Below are 22,732 nucleotides of genomic sequence, written 5' to 3' on the forward strand. Positions count from 1 at the left end.
AGGCAACTTCAACCCTTTACTAATACCCTCCTCCATTCATATCCCATGTTTCAATGTCCATGTCTCTGTTCATGCAATTGTTGATGACTGAAGTACTGATATCAACCAAAGCGCCTCATCCCACCCCCCGGATTGTAAATAATGTAAATAATTCAATGTACATACTATGATGATTAACTTGTGTGGTGACTGTATTATGCTGATAGTATATATTTGTACCATGAATTAATTGACGTGGACCCCGACTTAAACAAGTTGAAAAACTTATTGGGGTGTTACCATTTAGTGGTCAATTGTACGGAATATGTACTGTACTGTGCAATCTACGAACACAGTTTCTATCAATCAATCAATCAAAAAAATTAGTGCCCAAGACATGGGTAACTTACAAATCTGTGAAGGCACCATTAATGCTGAAAGCTCCATACAGGTTTTGGAGCAATATATGTTGTCATCCAAGCAACGTCTTTTTAATGGATGCCCCTGCTAATTTCAGCAAGACAATGCCAAGCCACATGTTACAACAGCGTGGCTTCATAGTAAAAGAGTGCGGTTACTAGACTGGCCTGCCTGTAGTCCAGACCTGTCTCCCATTGAAAATGTGTGGCACATTATGAAGCCTAAAATACGACAACTTAAACTGTACATCAAGCAAGAATGGGAAATAATTCCACCTGAAAAGCTTCAAAAATTGCTGTTCTCAGTTCCCAAAAGCTTACTGAGTGTTGTTAAAAGGAAAGGCCATGTAACACAACGGTAAAATGCCTCTGTGCCAACTTTTTTGCAATGTGTTGCTGCCATTAAATTCTCATTAAATATCTTGTCTTTTCAGTCAATTCAATTGAATATAAATTGAAAAGCATTTGCAAATCATTGTTTTCTGTTTTTATTTACACAACGTGCCAACTTCACCGGTTTTGGGTTTTTGTTCAAAGATTCCAATGTTCTGAGTTGAATCCTCACCGTCAATTATTCTCTTTAGGCACCCTGCCGTGCTGAGCTACAGCGAGCACTGGACAGATTGGCATCGAATTCCCGCACACATGATGATCTCTTCACCATTCCCATTCCCAACTGTGACAAGAATGGAGATTTCCATGCTAAGCAGGTATGTGACTTTATGCACGCAGTCCTCTGTTATTAATCTAAGACCAAAAATGCTGATGTTTGTACTTGAAATCAGTCCTTTCAAACAACATCAGAGGTCTCTGAATCCAAATACAAAACATGCCTGCAGCGGATTAAGTTGGAGAGCCTTATGAATGCAAGATCAACACAAACGCGTCCAAGTAGACACTCCTTTGAGCTCACTAAGCCCTTGTTTTTTTTTATGGTCAAATGAAAAATTATTCACTTTAAGAAATAAATAGTTGCACGATGAATAAAAATGCAGGCGGCTACGCGGCATATTCGACGATGAATGCAATTAGCTTTTGAGTGTTGTTTCTTTTATTTTGTCATTCCACATTCCCAAGATTCGGCAACTATGCAGATAAGAGATACGGGACAGAGTAAAAGGAGAGATAAGATTGCACGCAATCACAGCCCGAGAGATAAAAGCTGAGCTCAATAAAAGGCACAAGTCCTGGAGAGACTGATTTATTGTGCAACTTGATTCAAGTATTGCTGTCTGCAGAAATTCTGAGAAATCTGTTGACTCTTAGAAACTATTGGGAAGTAAAGCTCGGGGTCACGAGGGACAACTTAGATCATTTTATGGAAGAGTTGCAGCGTTGTTAACTGGCCTTTAAGGCTTCGTAAAAGTGCACCGCTAAAGAAACATAAATGTCTCCACATGACGCTTGTGTTGTGGGAAGCTCAGACAGAACAAACAGGGATTTGAACAAAACACTTTATACATTGATCAATAAATTTTAATAAATAAACTCTGCAGCTAATAAACTCTGCAGCTAATAAACCGTGTAGCCCATTCAACGGAATATGTGCTTGATGTTGTCAACTTACTTTTTTTAAAAGACCTACAATAATGTTTTTCAACTCTTACTCTGATAATCATACTTGCCAACCCTCCCGAATTTCCTGGGAAACTCCAGAATTTCAGTGCCCCTCCTGAATTTCTCCCAATTTCCGATTGGACAACAATATTGGGGGCGTGCCTTAAAGGCACTGCCTTCAGCGTCCTCTCTCACCTGTAAAAGAGACTTTATATATGTCTCCGTTATCCATAACTTTATCTATAACCCATAAAGTAGGCCGGCACGGAGCTATTTCTCAGCGTGTGTTTATTCCAGCCGGCACGTTAATACACCGACACACAACATCCGGATTCCCATCATGCATTGTTTTAAAACTACAGCAAGCCGTAATGTCCATAAACATAAGCAGAAGAACGACAAAGAGACATTGCGATGACGAGTAAGAAAAAGTACGCTTGCAAGTTCCAAAATGATTGGAAAAAATAATTTCAGTTAATCCAGGACAGCTCGAAGGGGAAGGGATATGCTGCCTGCAAATTTTGTAGATCAGACTTCTCCATTGAACAGGGTGGCTGATCGGATATACTCATTCATGAACGGGTTATTTATATGTATATATATATATATATACATATATATATATATATATATATATATATTTATATATATATATATATATATATATATATATATATACACACAGTATGTATATATATATATATATATATATTGGTGCTGTGAATCTTTGGGTGTCCCACGATTCGATTCAATATCGATTCTTGGGGTCACGATTCGATAGTATATCGATTTTTTCGATTCGATTCGATTCTCGATTCAAAAACGATTTTTTTTTCCGATTCAAAAGGATTCTATATTCATTCAATACATAGGATTTCAGCAGGATCTACCCCAGTCTGCTGACATGCAAGCAGAGTAGTAGATTTTTGTAAAAAGCTTTTATAATTGTACAGGACAATGTTTTATCAACCGATTGCAATAATATACATTTATTTTAATTATGAATTGAACCAAAAATATGACTTATTTTATCTTTGTGAAAATATTGGATACAGAGTGTTGTCAAGCTTATGAGATGCGATGCAAGTGTAAGCCACTGTGACACTTTTTTTTTAAGTTTTAATAAATGTCTAATGATAATGTCAATAAGGGATTTTTAATCACTGCTATGCTGAAATTATAACTAATATTGATACTGTTGTTGATAATATAAATTTTTGTTCCACCGCTTTTGGTTTGTTCTGTGTCGTGTTTGTGTCTCCTCTCAGTTGCTCTGTATATTGCAGTTCTGAGTGTTGCCGGGTCAGGTTTGGTTTTGGAATTGGATTGCATTGTTATGGTATTCCTGTGTAGTGGTTGTTGGATTGATTAAAAAAAAAAAAATAAAATTTAAAAAAAAAAAATGATTTTTTAAAATTAGAATCGATTCTGAATCGCAAAACAAAAACAATTCGATTCGGATTCGAATCGATTTTTTCCCACAGCCCTAATATCTATTATATATATATATATATATATATATATATATATATATATATATATATATATATATATATATATATATATATATATATATATATAAAGACATGCACCTGGGGATAGGTTGATTGGCAACACTAAATTGGCCCTAGTGTGTGAATGTGAGTGTGAATGTTGTCTGTCTATCTGTGTTGGTCCTGCGATGAGGTGGCGACTTGTCCAGGGTGTACCCTGCCTTCCGCCCGATTGTAGCTGAGATAGGCGCCAGCGCCCCCCGCGACCCCGAAAGGGAATAAGCGGAAGGAAATGGATGGATGGATGGATGGATGTAAATGTATATATATATATATATATATATATATATATATATATATATATATTATGTGTGTGTGTATGTGTGTGTGTTTGTATGTGTGTGTGTTTGTGTGTATATATATATGTGTGTATATAAAATTATATAATGATAAAAACATGATTGATCCTGAAATAGATGTGTTGGCGACATGAATTTTTGTAGACATTGATGTGTTGGCAACAGACTGCAAATGTGTTTTCGACGTACACGTGTAGATGTGCCGTTGACGTAGATATGACCCCTTTGCCGCTGAAAGTGCCAGTAAAAAAGGAAAAACAAGTTGACTTTGTGGTGTCATCTAAAACTAACATAAAGTATCAAACAACAGAAGAATAAGTGATTATTACATTTTAACAGAAGTGTGGATAGAACATGTTAAAAGAGAAAGTAACCAGATATTAACAATAAATGAAAAAATAGATTATTAATTATTTTTCTACCACTTGTCCTTAATAATTTTGACGAAATAATAGAATTTCAAATGACACAATATGTTACTGTATACGTCAGCAGCTCAATTAAGAGCCTTTGTTTGCTTACAGAATCAGAATCAGAATCAGAAATACTTTATTAATCCCCGACGGGAAACTAAAATGTTCGGCTTTTCAGATTTTACTTACTACTAAAAGACATGTTGCTTTGTATGTTCACTATTTTATTTAAAGACAAACTTGCGATTAAGAAACATATGATTAATGTACCGTAAGATCTTTTGTTAAAATACAGCCAAAAATGCCTTTTTTGTGGTCTCCTTTATTTAGAAAAGTACCAGAAAGTATCAAAATACATTTCGGGATCCGGACCGAAATATTGGTATCGGGACAATGCGACTTGGTATCTTTATCTTTGTTCAATGCAAGAAACAAGGAAAAACACAACGATGAGAGCACAGTACCATGGCGGCCATCCGTTGTGCCATCTTGGTATGAAACATCCATTCATTTTCTACAGCTTGCCCTTTTGAGGTTGCGGGGGGTGCTGGAGCCTATCTCAGCTGCATTCAGCCGGAAAGCGATGTACACCCTGGACAAGTCGCCACCTCATCGCAGGGCCAACACAGATAGACAGACAACATTCACACTCACATTCACACACTAGGACTAATTTAGTGTTGCCAATCAACCTATCCCCAGGTGCATGTCTTTGGAGGTGGGAGAAGGCCAGAGTACCCGAACCAGAGTACCAGAACATGCAAACTCCACACAGAAAAATCCCGAGCCTGGGATTGAACTCAGGAGTACTCAGCACCCTCGTATTGTGAGGCAGACGCACTCACCCCTGTTCCACCGTGCCGGGAGAAATTAAAGAATACAAGGACACAAATGACCATAAAATGAGTACAGAGCTCATGCAACCAGCTGACACTTCAAAAGGGCTATTTCTACATACAGCTACAAAAGTAAAAGTAAAAAAAAAAAATAGCAATAACTAATACATGCTGCGCACATATGATTGCACCATGCATAGCCAGACAACAAAACAAAAACCCTGTTCCAACACCCACATCCAACGCGGTGGCCTCTTACAATGATTGATTAACGTGGACCCCGACTTAAACAAGTTGAAAAACTTATTTGGATGTTACCATTTAGTGGTCAATGGAACGGAATATGTACTGTACTGTGCAAATCTACAAATAAAAATTTCAATCAATCAATGGTGCACCAGGTTATCGTCATGCTCACGTGAAGCTTGAACATCCTGACGCCCAACGCTACTAGTTCTGCAGCTTTGTCTCCACGTCTCCTTCAATCCATCGACGCCAGGCCCGGGTAATTATTTTCACTCGGGGCCGGGGGGGAGCAAATTTAGAGAGAAAAAATGTGTCTTGGGACCAGTAAATCTATTTTTAGGAACACTAATACAAAACCTCACAATCATCATCATCATCATCGGCGGTCACTCGTGGTCGAGTATGACTGTCGTCCTTCCTGGTCCTTGTAGGTCTCCAGGTGGGCGTGGAGGCCGATTCTGGACCCGATTATTCTGGGGCAATGTGGACAAGGAAACGTAGTGGTGGTGGGTTTGGGTTGGGCCTGTTTGGTGTATGCTCTTTCCTTTCTTAGTCTGTGCTTGTCTTGTGCAGCATGGCAGAGGTCGTCATTTTATTGAGCGGCACCCTTACGGAAAAGGTTTCTCCACATCGTCCTGTCTGTTGCCTTGACTTCCCAAGACTTAAGGTCTATGCGACACTTTGTCAGGTTTGCCTTGATGTTATCCTTAAATCTCTTCTTTGGACCTCCCGGGGCCCGTTTCCCTTCAACAACCTGGGAATAAAGGACTTGTTTTGGGAGGCGAGAGTCAGGCATGCGGACTACATGGCCAGTCCATCTGAGTTGGTTTCGGGCAATCGTGGCAGTGATGGTGGGCAAGCCAGCCTCCTCCAGGACGCTGGTGTTGGTGCGTCCGTCCTCCCGGCTGATCCTGAGGATTTTTTTGAGACATCTATGATGGTAGGTCTCGAGTGCCTTTAAGTGCCTGCTGTAGGTGGTCCAGGCTTCTGGCCCATACAGAAGGGTGGGGAGCACGACTGCTTTGTAGACCAGGATTTTGGTCTTTGCTTGGAGGTCACGGTTCTTGAAGACTCACTTCCTCAACCTTGAGAAGGCCCCGCTGGCACATGAGGCGGTGGTGACTTTCATCGTCAATGACAGCTTTAGATGACAGGAGGCTCCCGAGATTTGGGAAGTGGTCCACATTTTCCTGTCGGATTTTGTCAATTGAGAGGTTTGGCGGCAGGACAGGCGCACTACTGTTTGGTGGTGGTTGGTGGAAGATTTGGGTTTTCTTTATATCGATGGCAAGACCAAGCTGTTTGTATGCCTTCGAAAAGGCAGACAGAGTGCACTGTATGTCCTCTTCTGAGAGGGCTACGAGGGCATTATCGTCTGCATACTGCAGCTCCATGATGGATATGGTGGTGGTTTGACCTTTAGCCCTGAAACGGTTGATGTTGAGGAGTTGACCGTCGGTTCTGTACATTATTTCGACTCCCTGGGCCTGATGTATGTTTGTATGTTTGTGAGGTGAAGGATAGCAGCAACAAAAATGGAGAATAGTGTTGGAGCGATGACACACCCCTGTTTTACACCTGTGTCTAAGGGTTCCATTTAATCTCCACTGCCACTGATCACTGTGGCTGACATGTTATCATGCAGTAGTCTCAGTATCCGGATGTATTTGTTTGGGCAGCCAATCTTGGACAGAACCAGCCAAAGGGCCTGACGGTTAACCGAGTCGAAGGCTTTGGTGAGGTCTATGAAGGCCATGTATAGTGATTTTTTTTGTTCCCGGCATTTTTCTTGCAGTTGTCGTGCGATGAAAATCATGTCTGTGGTGCCTCTGCTTGGGCGAAATCCACTCTGAGACTCAGGAAGCACACTTTCTGACAGCGGTGTGAGTCTATTGGCCAAAACCCGAGCGAGGACTTTCCCTATGGTGGACAGGAGAGAGATGCCACAGTAATTCCCACAGTCTGCCTTGTCTCCTTTCTTAAATATGGAGACAATTAGGGTATCTCTGAGCTGTGGTGGGATTTCCTCTTCTTCCCATATATGAGAAGCAGGGCATGGATGTGCTTGGTAAGATAGGGTCCGCCTTTCTTCAGGACCTCTGCTGGAATGCCGCAGGGCCCAGCAGCCTTGTTGTTCCTCATCTTCTCAATGGCATCCTGCAGCTCATCCAAGGTAGGTGGTTCTCCCAGGCTTTCATCTGTGGGTTGTTGTGGGAGTTGGTCAAACAACTCCATCTCAGGTATAGTGTCCCTGTTTAAGAGGTCCTCATAGTGTTCTTTCCACCTGTTTGAAATTGCGTCCTTGTCCTTCAGCAGCAGCAGACCATCCTTTGAGCGAAGTGGGGTTAGGCAGCGGTGGCTGGGACCATATCCAGCTCTTGTGGCATCGAAGAAGCCTCTCGTGTCCCCAGAGTCAGCAAGCTGCTCGATCTCCAGAGCCTTCTTTGTCCACCACTGGTTCTTCATTTTCCTAACCTGTGTTTGGACAGCTGCTTTCGCTTTGGCGTGGGCTACTCTTTTCACTTTGCAGTGGATGTCGTTTTGCCAAGTGATGAAAGCTTGCCGCTTGTTGTCAATTAATTCCTGGATCTCAGTGTCGTTCTCATCAAACCAGTCTTGATTTCTCCGCTTTTTGAGTCCAAGGATATTTTTGCAGGATTTCATTATGGCAGTCGAAAGTGTGCTCCAGTGTGGTTCCGTATCCTCTGGGTACTGTTTGGGCATCGCTGCGCTAAAGGCCTCCGGCAGCTGTTGTTGGTAGGTGGTGTCACTCAACAGCTCGATGTTAATTCTTGGCCGGCACTGTCTTTTCTGCATCTGTCTTTTACGCATTAAGCAGATGGACATGATGGAGCAAATGAGGCGGTGGTCGGTCCAGCAGTCGTCTGCACTGGTCATTGCTCTGCTGTTTAGGACGTTGTGACGGTCTTTAGAGCAGACAATGACGTAGTCAATGAAATGCTACACTTTGGAGCGAGGGTGCATCCATGATGTTTTGAACTTGGTTTTCTGACGGAAAAGTGTGTTGGTGATGACCAGGTTGTGCTTCGAGCACTTAGTTAGCAGTAGTGTGCCATTAGAGTTTGTATTTCCGATCCCTTCTCTCCCCAGCGTACCCCTCGAGAGGTGGTGGTTTGGTCCCACTCTGGCGTTGAAGTCTCCGAGCAGGATTAACTTGTCCTCCTTGGGGACTTCAGATAGAACTTTGTCCAGGTCAGCATAAAAGGTCTCCTTAACCTCATCTCGTGCATCAAGGGTTGGTGCATAGGCACTAACGACCGTGGCCATATGACTGCTAGCAAGTATAAGGCATAATGTCATTAAGCACTCGTTGATGCCCACAGGGAGTTCATGGAGGTGGTTGATGAGGCAGTTTTTAATAGCAAAACCCACACTGTGGATTCGTGGCTCATTTGCAGGCTTTCCTTTCCAAAAGAAAGTGTATCCACATTTTTCTTCCTTCAGCTGCCCTTCGTCGGCCAGTCGGGTCTCGGAGAGTGCTGCAATGTCGATCTGGAACTTCCTTATCTCTCTGGAGATGATGGCAGTTCGCCTTTCAGGTCGATCGCTGGCTTGGTTGTCCTTGAGGGTTCTCACGTTCCAGGCTCCAATCTGTAGTTTGTGTTTTCTTTGTTTCTGACCGCGTGGTGGTGACCCCTCTGGATGCGGTATTCTAGACAGGATGTTGCGAGGCAGGCTATTTTTAAGGTACCTTTTCTAAACCCCTCCCCTACTGGGGTGAGCAGAGTGGATCCTGAATAGGGCTGCTCAGTCATGGGTGCAGCTGCCGAGAAGCTCTTCCGCCTCAGTCCATGTGCTTAACGACTGAATCTAACACCCACCGCCTGTGTGCCAGGTTGTGGCTAGGGACTGGCAGACTTCACTGTCCTGCCCCCGTTACCACTTCCTGGTCGCCAAAGGACTTTGAAGTATCCGGGATGTAAAATGGATGGGTTCCCATTCGGGAGGACGCCTGCACGTGACGTGACGTGTTTTAGCGTGGGGAAACTGATGCGCCTGCAGCCACCACACGGTCCTTGGCAGAGAGGGGCCTTCATCCAGTGGCATGGATCCATGACGATTGGAGACCACCCTCTGTTGCAGCCTTCATCCGCCTTCAGTGCCGTTGTGACATGCAGTGTCAACTTCCGCCACTTCCACCGTTGAGGTCTTTGGACCGCACTTTGTCTGGAACCTCCCCCTCGACCTTACCGCCATGGTTAAACCTGGCAGGAGCAGAAGCTCCCGACGGCATTGCTCTTAGGTTCATTGGAACACGCAAGGCTCTCCACCACGGCAAGGTGGCGGTCCATGGAGATTAAAAGCTAAAAACGGAATGGGATTTAAAGTTTGTCTACTGAATGAAACACCCAGAATGCACATGAAAATAAAGAATGTGGGATTTGCAATTTTAACTCTGAACGATAAAACACTTAATATTGACACCATTATGAACATCACACCCCCTCTCGATTGACATATTTTCCAATGAATATGAAAATATAGAATGTGGAATTTACGATATTAACTATGAATGATAAAACACTGAATATTGACAACATATGAACGCCACGACCCCTCTCGGTCGACATATTTTCCAATGTACATGAAAATATAGAATGTGGGATTTACAATATTAACTATGACCGATAAAACACTGAATATCGACAACATATGAACGTCACGCCCCCTATCGACCGGCATATTTTACAATCAAGCGATACGCAACAAACAACGAAATATGAACCCCAGCCCATACCACTAAGATTTACAACTTTGTTGTAAAAATCTCCTTCCGCGTCTGTCCCTGACAACCGCATTTCAGGCTGACACTGTGGAAAGGCTCCCCACCCACATTGTTCGGGGCCTCGTCTGAGCTGCTGTGATGTTGGTTACCATTGTATCAATCAATCAATCAATCAATCAATCAATCAATCAAAGTTTATTTATATAGCCCTTAATCACAAGAGTCTCAAAGGGCTGCACAATCCACAGCGACATCCTCGGCACAGATCCCACATAAGGGCAAGAAAAAACTCAACCCAATGAGATACATTGAGAAACTTTAAAGGGGACCGCAGATGTGGGGACCCCCTCTGGGCGACTGAAAACCAGTAGCTAGGTACAGTTACTATCTATTGTATTTCAAAAGTAACTCAGTTACTTGCTCAGTTTCTTACACTAAGAAGTAATGCGTTACTGTGAAAAGTAACTATTTAGTTACTTATTTTTTTCTTTTTCTTTTTTAAAGCTCCCATTAATGCCCTTTTAGTCTTCATTTCAGTACTGTTATTGCACTGGAGAATAATACAATCTGTTGATCAACTTGACATGCATTTGCATTACTGAACTCTGCTAAGCAATGTGGTCTAGGTACAACACACCCTCTTTATGTTTGTGATCTTTATAGTCCATACATTTACAGTGATGTGATAATCAAACATTCTAGAAGTCTAGAATGAAAGAGTATATAAGAGAATTGACAGAGTGTGTGTACCTTTAGTGCTGAATGATGAGCAGAGGCAGTTTGGAGTGTTTTCTTTAGCTTGTTTTCCATGTTTATGTGCTCACTGTCCAGGTACGTGGAAAATGTTTCCCGTGCCATTTGCTTTTTATCGTGCTAATTAGCTGCCTGAAAGCGGGTGACGCCACTGTAGAAATAGCCTGCATGTCTTCTAGCACAAACCCTGCAATGGCTCTATCAGTGTTGTCCTGGCTAGCTCCGCTAAAATCCTTAAGTGGAGCTGAAGTGGCATCGGAGTCTGTGCCTCTCTTTGTCAGCAGATTTGAATTGCTGTTTTGGGCAGTATTGTTTGTGTGTCTTGGATCTAACTTAGATTTAACTAAAATGTTCTTTTCTTTGTGCTCGACAAAAGAAAAGTGGTGAGAATATCTCCATGTTAAGAAACTCGGCTTTGGCTCTGTTGTTAGTGAACACTGACACGACCCCTCATATCCCCCCTTCCCACTCCCATACCCAGCGCCTCTTCTCTTGTCCCCGTTGTGACACAAGAAGATTCAGAAGGACGACACTGCAACTCTCCAGGAAAACACACTCAGATCTTCTGTTTCTAGCCGATACTACATAAAAAGCAACGTAAAATAACGCGGTAACGCATCCTTGAGTAACAGTAACTGAGTTACTGAATCTAAAAAATAACACTTTAGACCATACTTGCCAACCCTCCCGAATTTTTCCGGGAGACTCCCAAATTTCAGTGCCTCTCCCAGAAATCTCCCGAGACAACATTTCTCCCGAATTTCTCCCAGATTCCACCCGGACCTGAGTGAGAACAACCTGTCATCACGTCCATTTTTCCTCCAAATAAACGGCATGCCGGCCCAGTCACGTTATAACATCTATGGCTTTTGGAGCTCAGTGTGCAACTGCACACACAACAAGAAGGAGACTTTTATATATGTCTTCGTTATCCATAAGTTTGTCTATGACCCATAAAGTAGGCAGGCACGGAGCTAATTCTCACCGTGTGTTTATTCCAGCCGGCACGTGAATAAACTGACACACAACATCCGGATTCCCATCATGCATTGCTTTGAAACTACGGCAAATAGTAATGTCCAAAAACATAACAGATACGAAGCAGAAGAACAAAGAAGGGACAGTCATGGGGATGACAAGTAAGAAGTACGCTTGGAAGTTCCAAAATGATTGGAAACACAAATTTCAGTTCATCCAGGACAGCTCGAAGGGAAAGGGGTATGCTAGGGAGAGATGGAATATTCCAGACTCTGGTGCATTTGATGAAGGCAGTTTTGTGCGTGCCACACACCAATGCATCTTCAGAGAGCGTGTTCAGCATGGGTAGAAAAATAGTGACAGAGAATAGAACAAGGATGGACAATTCAACCCTAAACTCACTCCTTTCCTGCAAATTAAATTTCATAGATGCTGCCCATACCTATGCTCCTTCAAAGGCTGTGCTACTGGCTGCAAAGCATTGCACTTTCAAATACAACCATGAGTAGAGGATTGTTATGTGTGTGTATGTTTATATATATATACATATATATATATATATATATATATATATATATATATATATATATATATATATAAACCCCACTTCCATATGAGTTGGGAAATTGTGTTAGATGTAAATATAAACGGAATACAATGATTTACAAATCATTTTCAACCCATATTTAGTTGAATATGCTACAAAGACAACATATTTGATGTTAGAACTGATAAACATTTGGTTTTTTGCAAGTAATCATTAACTTTAGAATTTGATGCCAGCAACACATGACAAAGAAGTTGGGGAATGTGGCAATAAATACTGATAAAGTTGAGGAATGCTCATCAAACACTTATATGGAACATCCCACAGGTGTGCAGGCTAATTGGGAACAGGTAGGTGCCATGATTGGGTATAAAAACAGCTTCCATGAAATGCTAAGTAATTCACAAACAAGGATTGGGTGAGGGTCACCACTTTATAAGCAAATTGTCAAACAGTTTTAGAACAACATTTCTCAACGAGCTATTGCAAGGAATTTAGGGATTTTACTATCTTCGGTCCGTAAAATCATCAAAAAGTTCAGACAACCTGGAGAAATCACTGCACCTAAGCGATGATATTACAGACTTTTGATCCCTCAGGCGGTACTGCATCAAAAACCGACATCAGTGTGTAAAGGATATCACCACATGGGCTCACGAACACTTCATAAAACCACTGTCAGTAACTATAGTTGGTCGCTACATCTGTAAGTGCAAGTTAAAAGTTTACTATGCAAAGCCAAACCCATTGATCAACAATATCCTGAAACGCCACCGGCTTGGCTGGGCCCGAGCTCACCTAAGATGGACTGATGCAAAGTGGAAAGGTATTCTGTGGTCTGACGAGTCCAAATTTCGAATTATATTTGGAAACAGAGGACGTGGTGTCCTCCAGAACAAATAGGAACATAACCATTCGGATTGTTATAGGCCCATATTTCAAAAGCCAGCATCTGTGATGGTATGGGGGTGCTTTGGAGCAGCATATGTTGTCATCCAAGCAACGTTATCATGGACGCCTCTGCTTATTTCAGCAGGACAAGTGTTACAACAGCGTAGCTTTGTAGAAAAAAGAGTGCAGGTACTTTCCTGGCCCGCCTGCAGTCCAGACCTGTCTCTTATCGAAAATGTGTGGCTTATTATGAAGCGTAAAATACGACAGTGGAGACCCCGGACTCTTGAACGACTGAAGCTCTACATAAAACAAGAATGGGAAAGAATTCCACTTTCAAAGCTTCAACAATTAGTTTCCTCAGTTCCCAAACGTTTATTGAGTGTTGTTAAAAGAAAAGGTGATATAACACAGTGGTGAACATGCCCTTTCCCAACTACTTTGTCACGTGTTGCAGCCATGAAATTCTAAGTTAATTATTATTTGAAAAGAAAAATAAAGTTTATGAGTTTGAACACCAAATATCTTGTCTTTGTAGTGCATTCAACTGAATATGGGTTGAAAAGGATTTGCAAATCATTGTATTCCGTTTGTATTTACATCTAACACAATTTCCCAACTCATATGGAAACGGGGTTTGTCTATATAAATAAAAGAAATACTTCTGTGAATTCTAGCTATAAATATACTCCTCCCCCCTTAACCCCGCCGCCGGCCCGCCCTGACCCGCCCATCCCCCAATCTCCTGAATTCGGAGGTCTCAAGGTTGGCAAGTATCCCTTAGACCACTAGTTACCGCCGAAAACAACGGCGTTTGAGTAACGCAGGCCTGGGCAATTATTTTGACTCGGGGGCCACATTTAGAAAAAAAATGTGTCTAGGGGCCGGTATATCTATTTTTAGGAACACTAATACAAAACCTCACAATAATGTCGGATTTAATGCTAAAAACGTTATGACAGACCGCCTTAAAAAACGCAATGGAATCTTACATTTTCCTATGAACGATAAAACACTGAATATTGGCAAAATATGAATGTCGATCAACATATTCTAAAATCAAGTGAAACGCAACAAAAATGAAACAAACAGTGAAATATGAAAGTGAAGGGTACAAATAAACCCACCTACAATCTGATATATATGATCCATCCATCCATTTTCTACCGCTTATTCCCTTTTGAGGGTGCGGGGGGCACTGCTGCCAATCTCAGCCACAATCAGGCGGAAGGCGGCGTACACCCTGGACAAGTCGCCACCTCATCGCAGGATATATATAATATTTGCTGAATTTCCCCCCAGGGATCAATAAAGTACTTTCTATTCTATTCGGGGCGGTATAGCTCGGTTGGTAGAGTGGCCGTGCCAGCAACTTGAGGGTTGCAGGTTCGATCCCCGCTTGCACCATCCTAGTCACTGCCGTTGTGTCCTTGGGCAAGACACTTTACCCACCTGCTCCCAGTGCCACCCACACTGGTTTTAAATGTAACTTAGATATTGGGTTTCACAATGTAAAGCGCTTAGAGTCACTTGAGAAAAGCGCTATATAAATATAATTCACTTCACTTCACTTCACTATTCAATATATCACTAAACTGTAGAACTTTTTGTTGTGAAAATCTCTTTCCGCGTCTGTGGAAACACTTCCCACCCACACCGCTTGGTGCCTCATCTGAGCTGCTGTGACGTAGATTACCATAGCAACTAATTAGATGACCATAGTAACTAATTAGATTACCATAGAAATTAATTAGATGACCATAGTAACTGGTGTATTGTCCATAAACGCAGATTCCAACCATTAAAATACTTTGTATAGTTGAAAAATTACGGTCATTAGAAAACATGACAGCACATCATAATGGCAGCTACACTTTCTATCTTAAAGATCTAAAAAAAATATTTGGGAATGTCCGGCGGGCCAGATTGAAAAGCCATGTGGCCCCTGCAACTTAATTTGCCCAGGTCTGCAGTAACGCATTACTTAGTCCCAACACTGGTAACTAGTATATCATACAAAACCACAGATTCCAACCATTGAAATACTTTGTATGGTTCAAGATTTACGGTCATTAGAAATCATCCCTGCACATGTGGCAGAGGGCCATAAGACCGTTTCAGAAGTTCCTGAAAAAAACATTCCAAAAAGTAGCGCAGAAGCCACAAACTACAGACCGTTGTGAATTAAAATGGTTATCCCTTCTGCCAACAGTGCCATCCTGCACGTGACGGCCAGCGGGGAAAGTGTTGGTGTGTGGACCAGAAGACCGGCTTGAGACTTCCAGGCCCTCTGGAACAGCGAGGGGAACTAGACTGCCACCAGTTAATGACTGCAATGCTGAGAGATTGAAAACGAAGGGGTTTTGTGTTGAGGGTACGGAGCAGCTTAGTTCCATAGGGGCTTATGAGCTGATCTAAAACGTGGAACCCCCCCCTCTCTCCCCCACAGTCACTTCATTCGGGGCCAAAGGTACTTGAGCTTGTACAACAAAAGGGAAGAAGTTTGAATATGAAATTAGTTATTTTGTCGTTTTCTTTCTCTACGTATGTCTTTTGAGGTATGGTTTCTACCACGGGGGCGCTCACACCCAGGACGGCCGTGGACATACACTATAAAGCAGTAAAAATATGCTGACGAGAAACCTTTGTATTTCCTGTAGTATCATGTAAATGAATGTCTAGAATCCAACAGTAGAATTCAAAGTAAAAAAAATAAAACAAATAAAAAGTGTAGTCCAGTTTTAACCAGCGTTGAAAATATGAAGAGGAAAAACAAAAAAGTAGAGCCAAACTCTTCTTCCACAACCAGATGATTAAAATTTTACAACAGCGAGGCAACGGTCTTAAGCAAAGCCCAGAAAATGTTTTATTACCGAGTGATAGATCTTCAAACCCCTCTATTTGCCAAGGACTTGTCTCTCCAACACATTAGTCCCAAAGGACTTGGAATACTGGGCTAAAAAAAAAAAAAAAAAAAAAAAAAAAAAATACTGGTAAATTCAGCTAGCTCATGTTTTTTTTTAAATAAATGACATGAGCGCCTATTTGCAACATTGTACATAAGCTTTGCACACCACTCTGGCTGAGTATTTCATAGGCGAGTGTGGTAAAAAATATATAATAGCCTTACAATAGGTATGTGTGCGTGTGTGTGTGTGTGCGTGTGTGTGTGTGCGTGTGTTTGTGTGTGTGTGTGTGTGTGTGTGTGTGTGTGTGTGTGTGTGTGTGTGTGTGTGCAGGGGGGGTATGTTTGATACATTTTGTACAACAAAAATGCTAATACCGATATAGGTCAATATAGCCAGCATTCTTTGCAGCAGGGGTTCTTAACCTACTTGACCCTGGGCCCCAACTTTTCCACCACCATTGCTCAAATATTAGCACTGAATTACTCATCTTAACTCTTGATTTGAATCATATTCAATAATTATATATTGAACCTACTTACAGTTCACAACCCTTGTCAAAAAGATATGAGAACGTGTGTTAATCACAAAGATTATTATCAAGCCATTAGTACAAGCTAAAGACACATTTAAATAAGGTGCTCCACATCAGTTATCAATTGCATACGCAGTCTTAGTACATCACACGCAACACGCCCACTAATGGTACATGTACTTTTATTGTTCGCACACGTTGTTTAGCGCATGGTATTCGGATATTGGTAGATCAAACCTAAAGAGTCAAATTTGCCTTGCACAAACGTTAAATAAAATGAGTGAATGTATCTACACCCACGTCACAAAACCCAGCATCACAATACATAAAAAAAAAAAACAGTGCCTAAGAAATGCTTGGAACTTGTCTATCAATTTGATGTTTTCAGTGTTTTAAAATGAAGTGGGCTAGGCGATACGGCCTTTTTTAAAAATCTCTATATTTTTTAGGCCATGTCTCGAAACACGATATATATCTCCATATTTTGCCTTAGTCTTGAATGAACACTTGATGCATATAATCACACAAGTATGATGATTCTATGTGTCTACATTAAAACATTCTTCTTCATACTGCAATAATATATGCTCATTTTAAACTGTCATGCAGAGAGGGAAATCATAACTAAGTCAATTGGCCAAAACTGTATTCATTAAACAGTTATTAAGCAGTGGCACAAACATTCATGTAATTTCCAAAACAGAAAGTACAAGATTGTCAGAGACATTTTAAAACAAGCTATTAGTGCACTTTTGTGCATAATGTCACTAAGATGACGTATCAAAACAACACTAAATTAAAGTGCACTTTTTGTACAGAACCCCACTAAAATAGTTTAAAACAAATAAAGTGCACTTCTGTGCATGATGTCACACAAGATATTTCAATAACTGTCAAATAAAGATGAGATGCATAATAGGAAATCACATAGTGTTCGTCCTCTACAATGTGGTAGTTTACTGCGGACATTATCTCCTTTTTTGTTGACTATTTTTTTTCATACGGTGTTGATCTGGAAATGTTTGCCTCGGCCATTTTGATGGTGTTGCACCGAACGGAGATGTTGATATGCGGAGTAATCACTCTTCATTCTCTCGCAGGTGACTTTTCAAATGACGCTACATATTAGCAGTAATGCTACTTTTTGTAGCAACGCTTTAGCCCCACATTTGACAAATTACGGTTGTCTGTTCGACATATTCCCACTTGAAGCCAAACCACCGCCAGATGATGGACTCCCTGCTGTTTTTCTTGGGAATGAATTCTTCCTACATTTGTTACCAGATTCGCACCTTCTTTCTCTCGTATTACCACTCGCACGGTTCCGCTAGCATCACAGCTAACTTTACCCATATTGCTACCTCTCTGCTCCGCGAGGGCGTATACGTATGTGACGTATGTAAAAAGGTGCTCTTGCGGTCTGTGAGAAAGAGAGACAACAAAGAGTGATAAAAGCCTGTCGTGTAATGCCAGTAGCTGAAAGCAACTGCATGAGAACGTCTACTCGAATATCACGATATCGTCATTTTCTATATCGCAGAGAGAGAAACCCGTGATATATCGAGTATGTCGATATATCGCTCTGCCCTAGTTGATATTGCCAAAAAACAAGACCTGAAAAGCTGACAAGCACAAGTCAGAATATCTCAGTTGTAAAAAATTGCATGCACTCATTAAGTAAAATACTTTTTGTTTTCTTGTCAAAAGTGGGGCACACTAAGACACTGACAGTGCGACCGAAATTATGTAAAACAGTTCAGTAATATTGTACAGTGGTACCTTTGTTGACATGTTTGCCAAAACGTTCACGGTCTCAGTAATCAAACATTATGCACAGCAAGCTAGTCCGTTTGCATGTGTAGAATTCTGCGGAATCGAGTTCCCCAACCAAAAAAACCCTCACGCATTGGTGCCTTTTTGATTTTTGAGTACAACTGCCAAAGAACCCAACGCGGTACCAAAGAAAGTCGCGAGTGTCAGCACTTTGATAAAAACCCTACTAAATTCAGGTAGGGATTTTGTAGCCAAGAGTCTTGGATCAAGGTAAAATTTACATTTTTTTTGTCATTTATAAATATTTCACATTGTGTTGTGGATACAAAACTATAATTATTTTCCATAAAATGTGTTCTATGTTGATATTTTTGGGTATTACTTATTCATATAATTTGGTTTTAATCTGACCTTTTGGAAAGAGTTACTCACTCACTTTACCATGAATTGATTAACGTGGACCCCGACTTAAACAAGTTGAAAACCATATCCGGGTGTTACCATTTAGTGGTCAATTGTACGGAATATGTACTGTACTGTGCAGTCTACTAATTAAAGTTTCAATCAATCAATCAAAAAAAAAATGAGGTACCACTGTATTATATTATAAAAAGTCAGATTTTCCAAAGACAAAGACTGTGAGGATGTCCATACCAACGTTCTTGGACAACGATGGCCTATTATTCCATGGCTTGTCAAACACATTTTTGAGTCAAATGACCGCTGTCTTTCGGAAAACTAACAAGTTTTGTCGGCGTTGAGTTGACTTGGCTCTAGTTTGTCTCGTCGTAGTACTGAACTGTAACAACTTGACTATAGAATGTGTAGATTAGTGTCAGACATGTTTTGCATGCATAGAAGTCACCCAGGGGGGCTGAACAGAGAGCTTGTGTGTTTTGTCCAGGACATTTATATTCTAACACTGAAATGATTAATGAACTGAGAGCGAGATTTGCATCCAATGAAATGATTAGTTACATGGTTTATTTAATAAAAATGTAAGCATTGTAATGCATTAATAAAAACCTTTTAGAAACGAAATTGCTGTTGTCATTGCCTTTTTGAAATGGCATTGCTGCTGTTGTTGATATCCATCCATCCATCCATCCATCCATCCATCCATCCATCCATCCATTCATCCATCCATCCATTCATCCATACATCTTCTTCCGCTTATCTGAGGTCGGGTTGCGGGGGCAGGAGGCTAAGCAGAGAAGCCCAGACTTCCCTCTCCCCAGCCATTTCATCCAGCTCCTGCTCCCCATTTGCACAAAATCTACTTCTTGCAAATGCAAAAAGTTGATTTTTACTCAATATGACAATAATGTTCTTAGAATCCTGAAATAATGCGAACAAAAGCATCCATCCATCCATCCATCCATCTTCTTCCGCTCATACGAGGTCGGGTCGCGGGGGCAGCAGCCTAAGTAGGGAAGCCCAGCATTCCCTCTCCCCAGCCACTTCGTCTAGCTCTTCCCGGGGGATCCCAAGGCCTTCCCAGGCCAGCCGGGAGACATAGTCTTCCCAACGTGTCCTGGGTCTTCCCCGTGGCCTTCTACCGGTCGGACTTGCCCTAAACACCTACCTAAGGAGGCGTTCGGGTGGCATCCTGACCAGATGCCCGAATCACCTCATCTGGCTCCTCTCGATGTGGAGGAGCAGCGTATTTACTTTGAGCTTCTCCCGGATGACATAGCTTCTTACCCTATCTGAAAGGCAGAGTCCCGCCACCCAGCGGAGGAAGCTTATTTCGGCCGCCTGTACCCGTGATCTTGTCTTTTCGCTCATACCCCAAAGTTCATGACCATGGGTGAGGATGGGAACGTGGATCGACCAGTAAATTGAGAGCTTTGTCTTCCGGCTCAGCTCCTTCTTAACCACAACGGATTGATACAGCGTCGACATTACTGAAGACGCCGCACCGATCCGCCTGTTGATCTCCCGATCCACTCTTCCCACACTCGTGAACAAGACTCCTAGGTACTTGAACTCCTGCACTTGGGGCAAAATCTCCTCCCCAACCCAGAGATGGCTCTCCACCCTTTTACGGGCGAGGAGCATGGATTCGGACTTGGAGGTGCTGATTCTTATCCCAGTCGCTTCACACTCGGCTGTGAACCGATCCAGTGAGAGCTGAAGATCTTGGCCAGATGAAGCCATCAGGCTTCTCCACTACATCATCTGCAAAAAGTGGAGACCAAATCCTGCAGCCACCAAACCTGATCCCCTCAACGCCTTGACTGTGCAGAGAAATTCTGTCCATAAAAATTATGAACAGAATCTGTGACAAAGGACAGTCTTGGCGGAGTCCAACCCTCACTGGAAACGGGTCCGCCTTACTGCCGGTAATGCGGACCAAGCTCTGACACTGATCATACAGGCGTAGCCTCCTCTCCAGTATACCTGAATAGACCTTACCGGAAGGGCTGAGGAGTATGATCCCACGATAGTTGGAACACACCTTCCGGTTCCCCTTCTTAAAGAGAGGAACCACCACCCTGGTCTGCCAATCCAGAAGTACAGCCCCCGATGTCCAGGCGATGTTGTTATTATTACTTTGTTATTGGATTTTAAGCTTTTATTTGAAATTACATCCATGTACGAGGACCATATTGTGAAAGAATCTCCACTTCCGCCCATGCATCTCATCGATTGAGCCTCCTCCATGATGGCACACGGTTTGTGACGCTCTGGTCGCAGGATGGCGATTAGTGGCGTGTTCCCAAGATGCAGAAGATCAAGGTGGCAACAAAAAAAAACCCGACATAAAGGCACAAACCGGTGCAACCAGTCGTAACAGAATACCCCCCACCCCCACAAAACGGATACCAGACGTTCTAGGAAACTACAAGAAAAAAAAATCTAAAGTCATGGAAGGGCGGGGGAAGGACAAGGCGGTACGGCGTAATTGGTAGAGCGGGCGTGCTAGAAACCTGAGGGTTGCAGGTTCGTTCCCCGCCTCTTGACATCCTAATCGCTTCCATTGTGTCCTTGGGCAGGACACATCAACCTTGCCCCCGGTGGCGCTCACACTGGTTAATGAATGATGAATGAATGATGGTGGTGGTCTGAGGGGCCGTAGGCGCAAACTGGCAGGCTCCCTTCCATCAGTCTACCCCATACTTGCCAACCCTCCCGGTTTTCCCGGGAGACTTCGGAATTTCAGTACCCCTCCCAAAAATCTCCTGGGGCAACCATTCTCCGGAATTTCTTACGATTTCCACCCGGACAACAATATTGGGGGCTTGCCTTAAAGGCACTACCTTTAGCGTCCTCTCTCACCTGTAAAGGAGACTATTATGTATGTCTCTATTATCCATCGGTGTATCTATAACACATAAAGTAGGCAGGAACGGAGCTATTTCTCTGTCTGTTTAATCCAGCCGGCACATTAATACACTGACACACAACATCTGGATTCCCATTATGCATTGTTTCAAAACTACGGCAAGTAGTAATGTCCAAAAACATAACAGAGACGAAGCAGAAGAACAAAGAAGAGACATGGCGACAACGAGTAAGAAGAAGAAGTATGAATGTAAGTTCCAAAATTATTGGAAAAAATAATTTCAGTTCATCCAGGACAGCTCGAAGGGGAAGGGGTATGCTGCCTGCAAATTTTGTAGATCAGACTTCTCCATTGAATACGGTGACCAAACGGATATACTCATTCATGAACTGATTATTTATATATATATATATCATTTATAACAAAATACTTGAAATTCTGAAGTCTAAAGGCAAGTATGGTCTACCCCAGGGCAGATGTGGCTACAAATGTAGCTTACCACCACCAGGTGTGAATGAATGGTGGGTTCCCACTTCTCTGTGAGCGCTTTGAGTATATAATAATAGAAAAGCGCGATATGAAATCTAATCCATTATTATTATTTATTATTACCAGACGGTGGGTCGCCTGGCCATATGTCCTCGCAAACAGCGAGGAAGAGTCAGATGGCGAGGCGGGCAACCATGGAACGGCCACATTCTATCTTACAAGGTTATGGTAAGATAGCGAAATGAGTTTCAGGGAAACAAGGCGGGACCCACAGATTCTGCATTAAGGTGAGTTTGTTTTGGTGCAATAATACTGTAGAAATTGGTGTGATACGCATAAACTGAGAACACGCTGGCGTTGACTGTTCTAAGTGTGTGTTTTTTATGGCTTTTTTAAGCTAATATGCTTTTTACGGTACTTTTTTGAGTGTGTTGTCCAACAGCAAGCCGCACTCACCCCCGCGAAACTGCTAACAGCAGCTTGGGGTTCCGGACGAAGCAAAAGCCATTCAGTTGGGGTTCC

At 42.2% G+C, this 22,732-nt stretch overlaps 1 protein-coding gene across 1 annotated transcript in view; it reads left to right on the forward strand.

Annotated features, from left to right (window-relative positions):
• The window catches only part of LOC133557524 (insulin-like growth factor-binding protein 4), a 119,748-nt gene extending 100,275 nt beyond the window's left edge, over positions 1-19,473 (forward strand). Inside the window, exons 3-4 of the mRNA XM_061908045.1 lie at positions 983-1,108; positions 15,431-19,473. Coding sequence (XP_061764029.1) covers positions 983-1,108; positions 15,431-15,568 — 264 coding nt within the window. The 3' untranslated portion in view covers positions 15,569-19,473. The remainder of the gene's footprint in view (positions 1-982; positions 1,109-15,430) is intronic.
• The last annotated feature ends 3,259 nt before the right edge of the window (positions 19,474-22,732 follow it).

This window comes from Nerophis ophidion, linkage group LG01 (assembly GCF_033978795.1).
Source record: "Nerophis ophidion isolate RoL-2023_Sa linkage group LG01, RoL_Noph_v1.0, whole genome shotgun sequence".
Taxonomy (NCBI): Eukaryota; Metazoa; Chordata; class Actinopteri; order Syngnathiformes; family Syngnathidae; genus Nerophis; species Nerophis ophidion.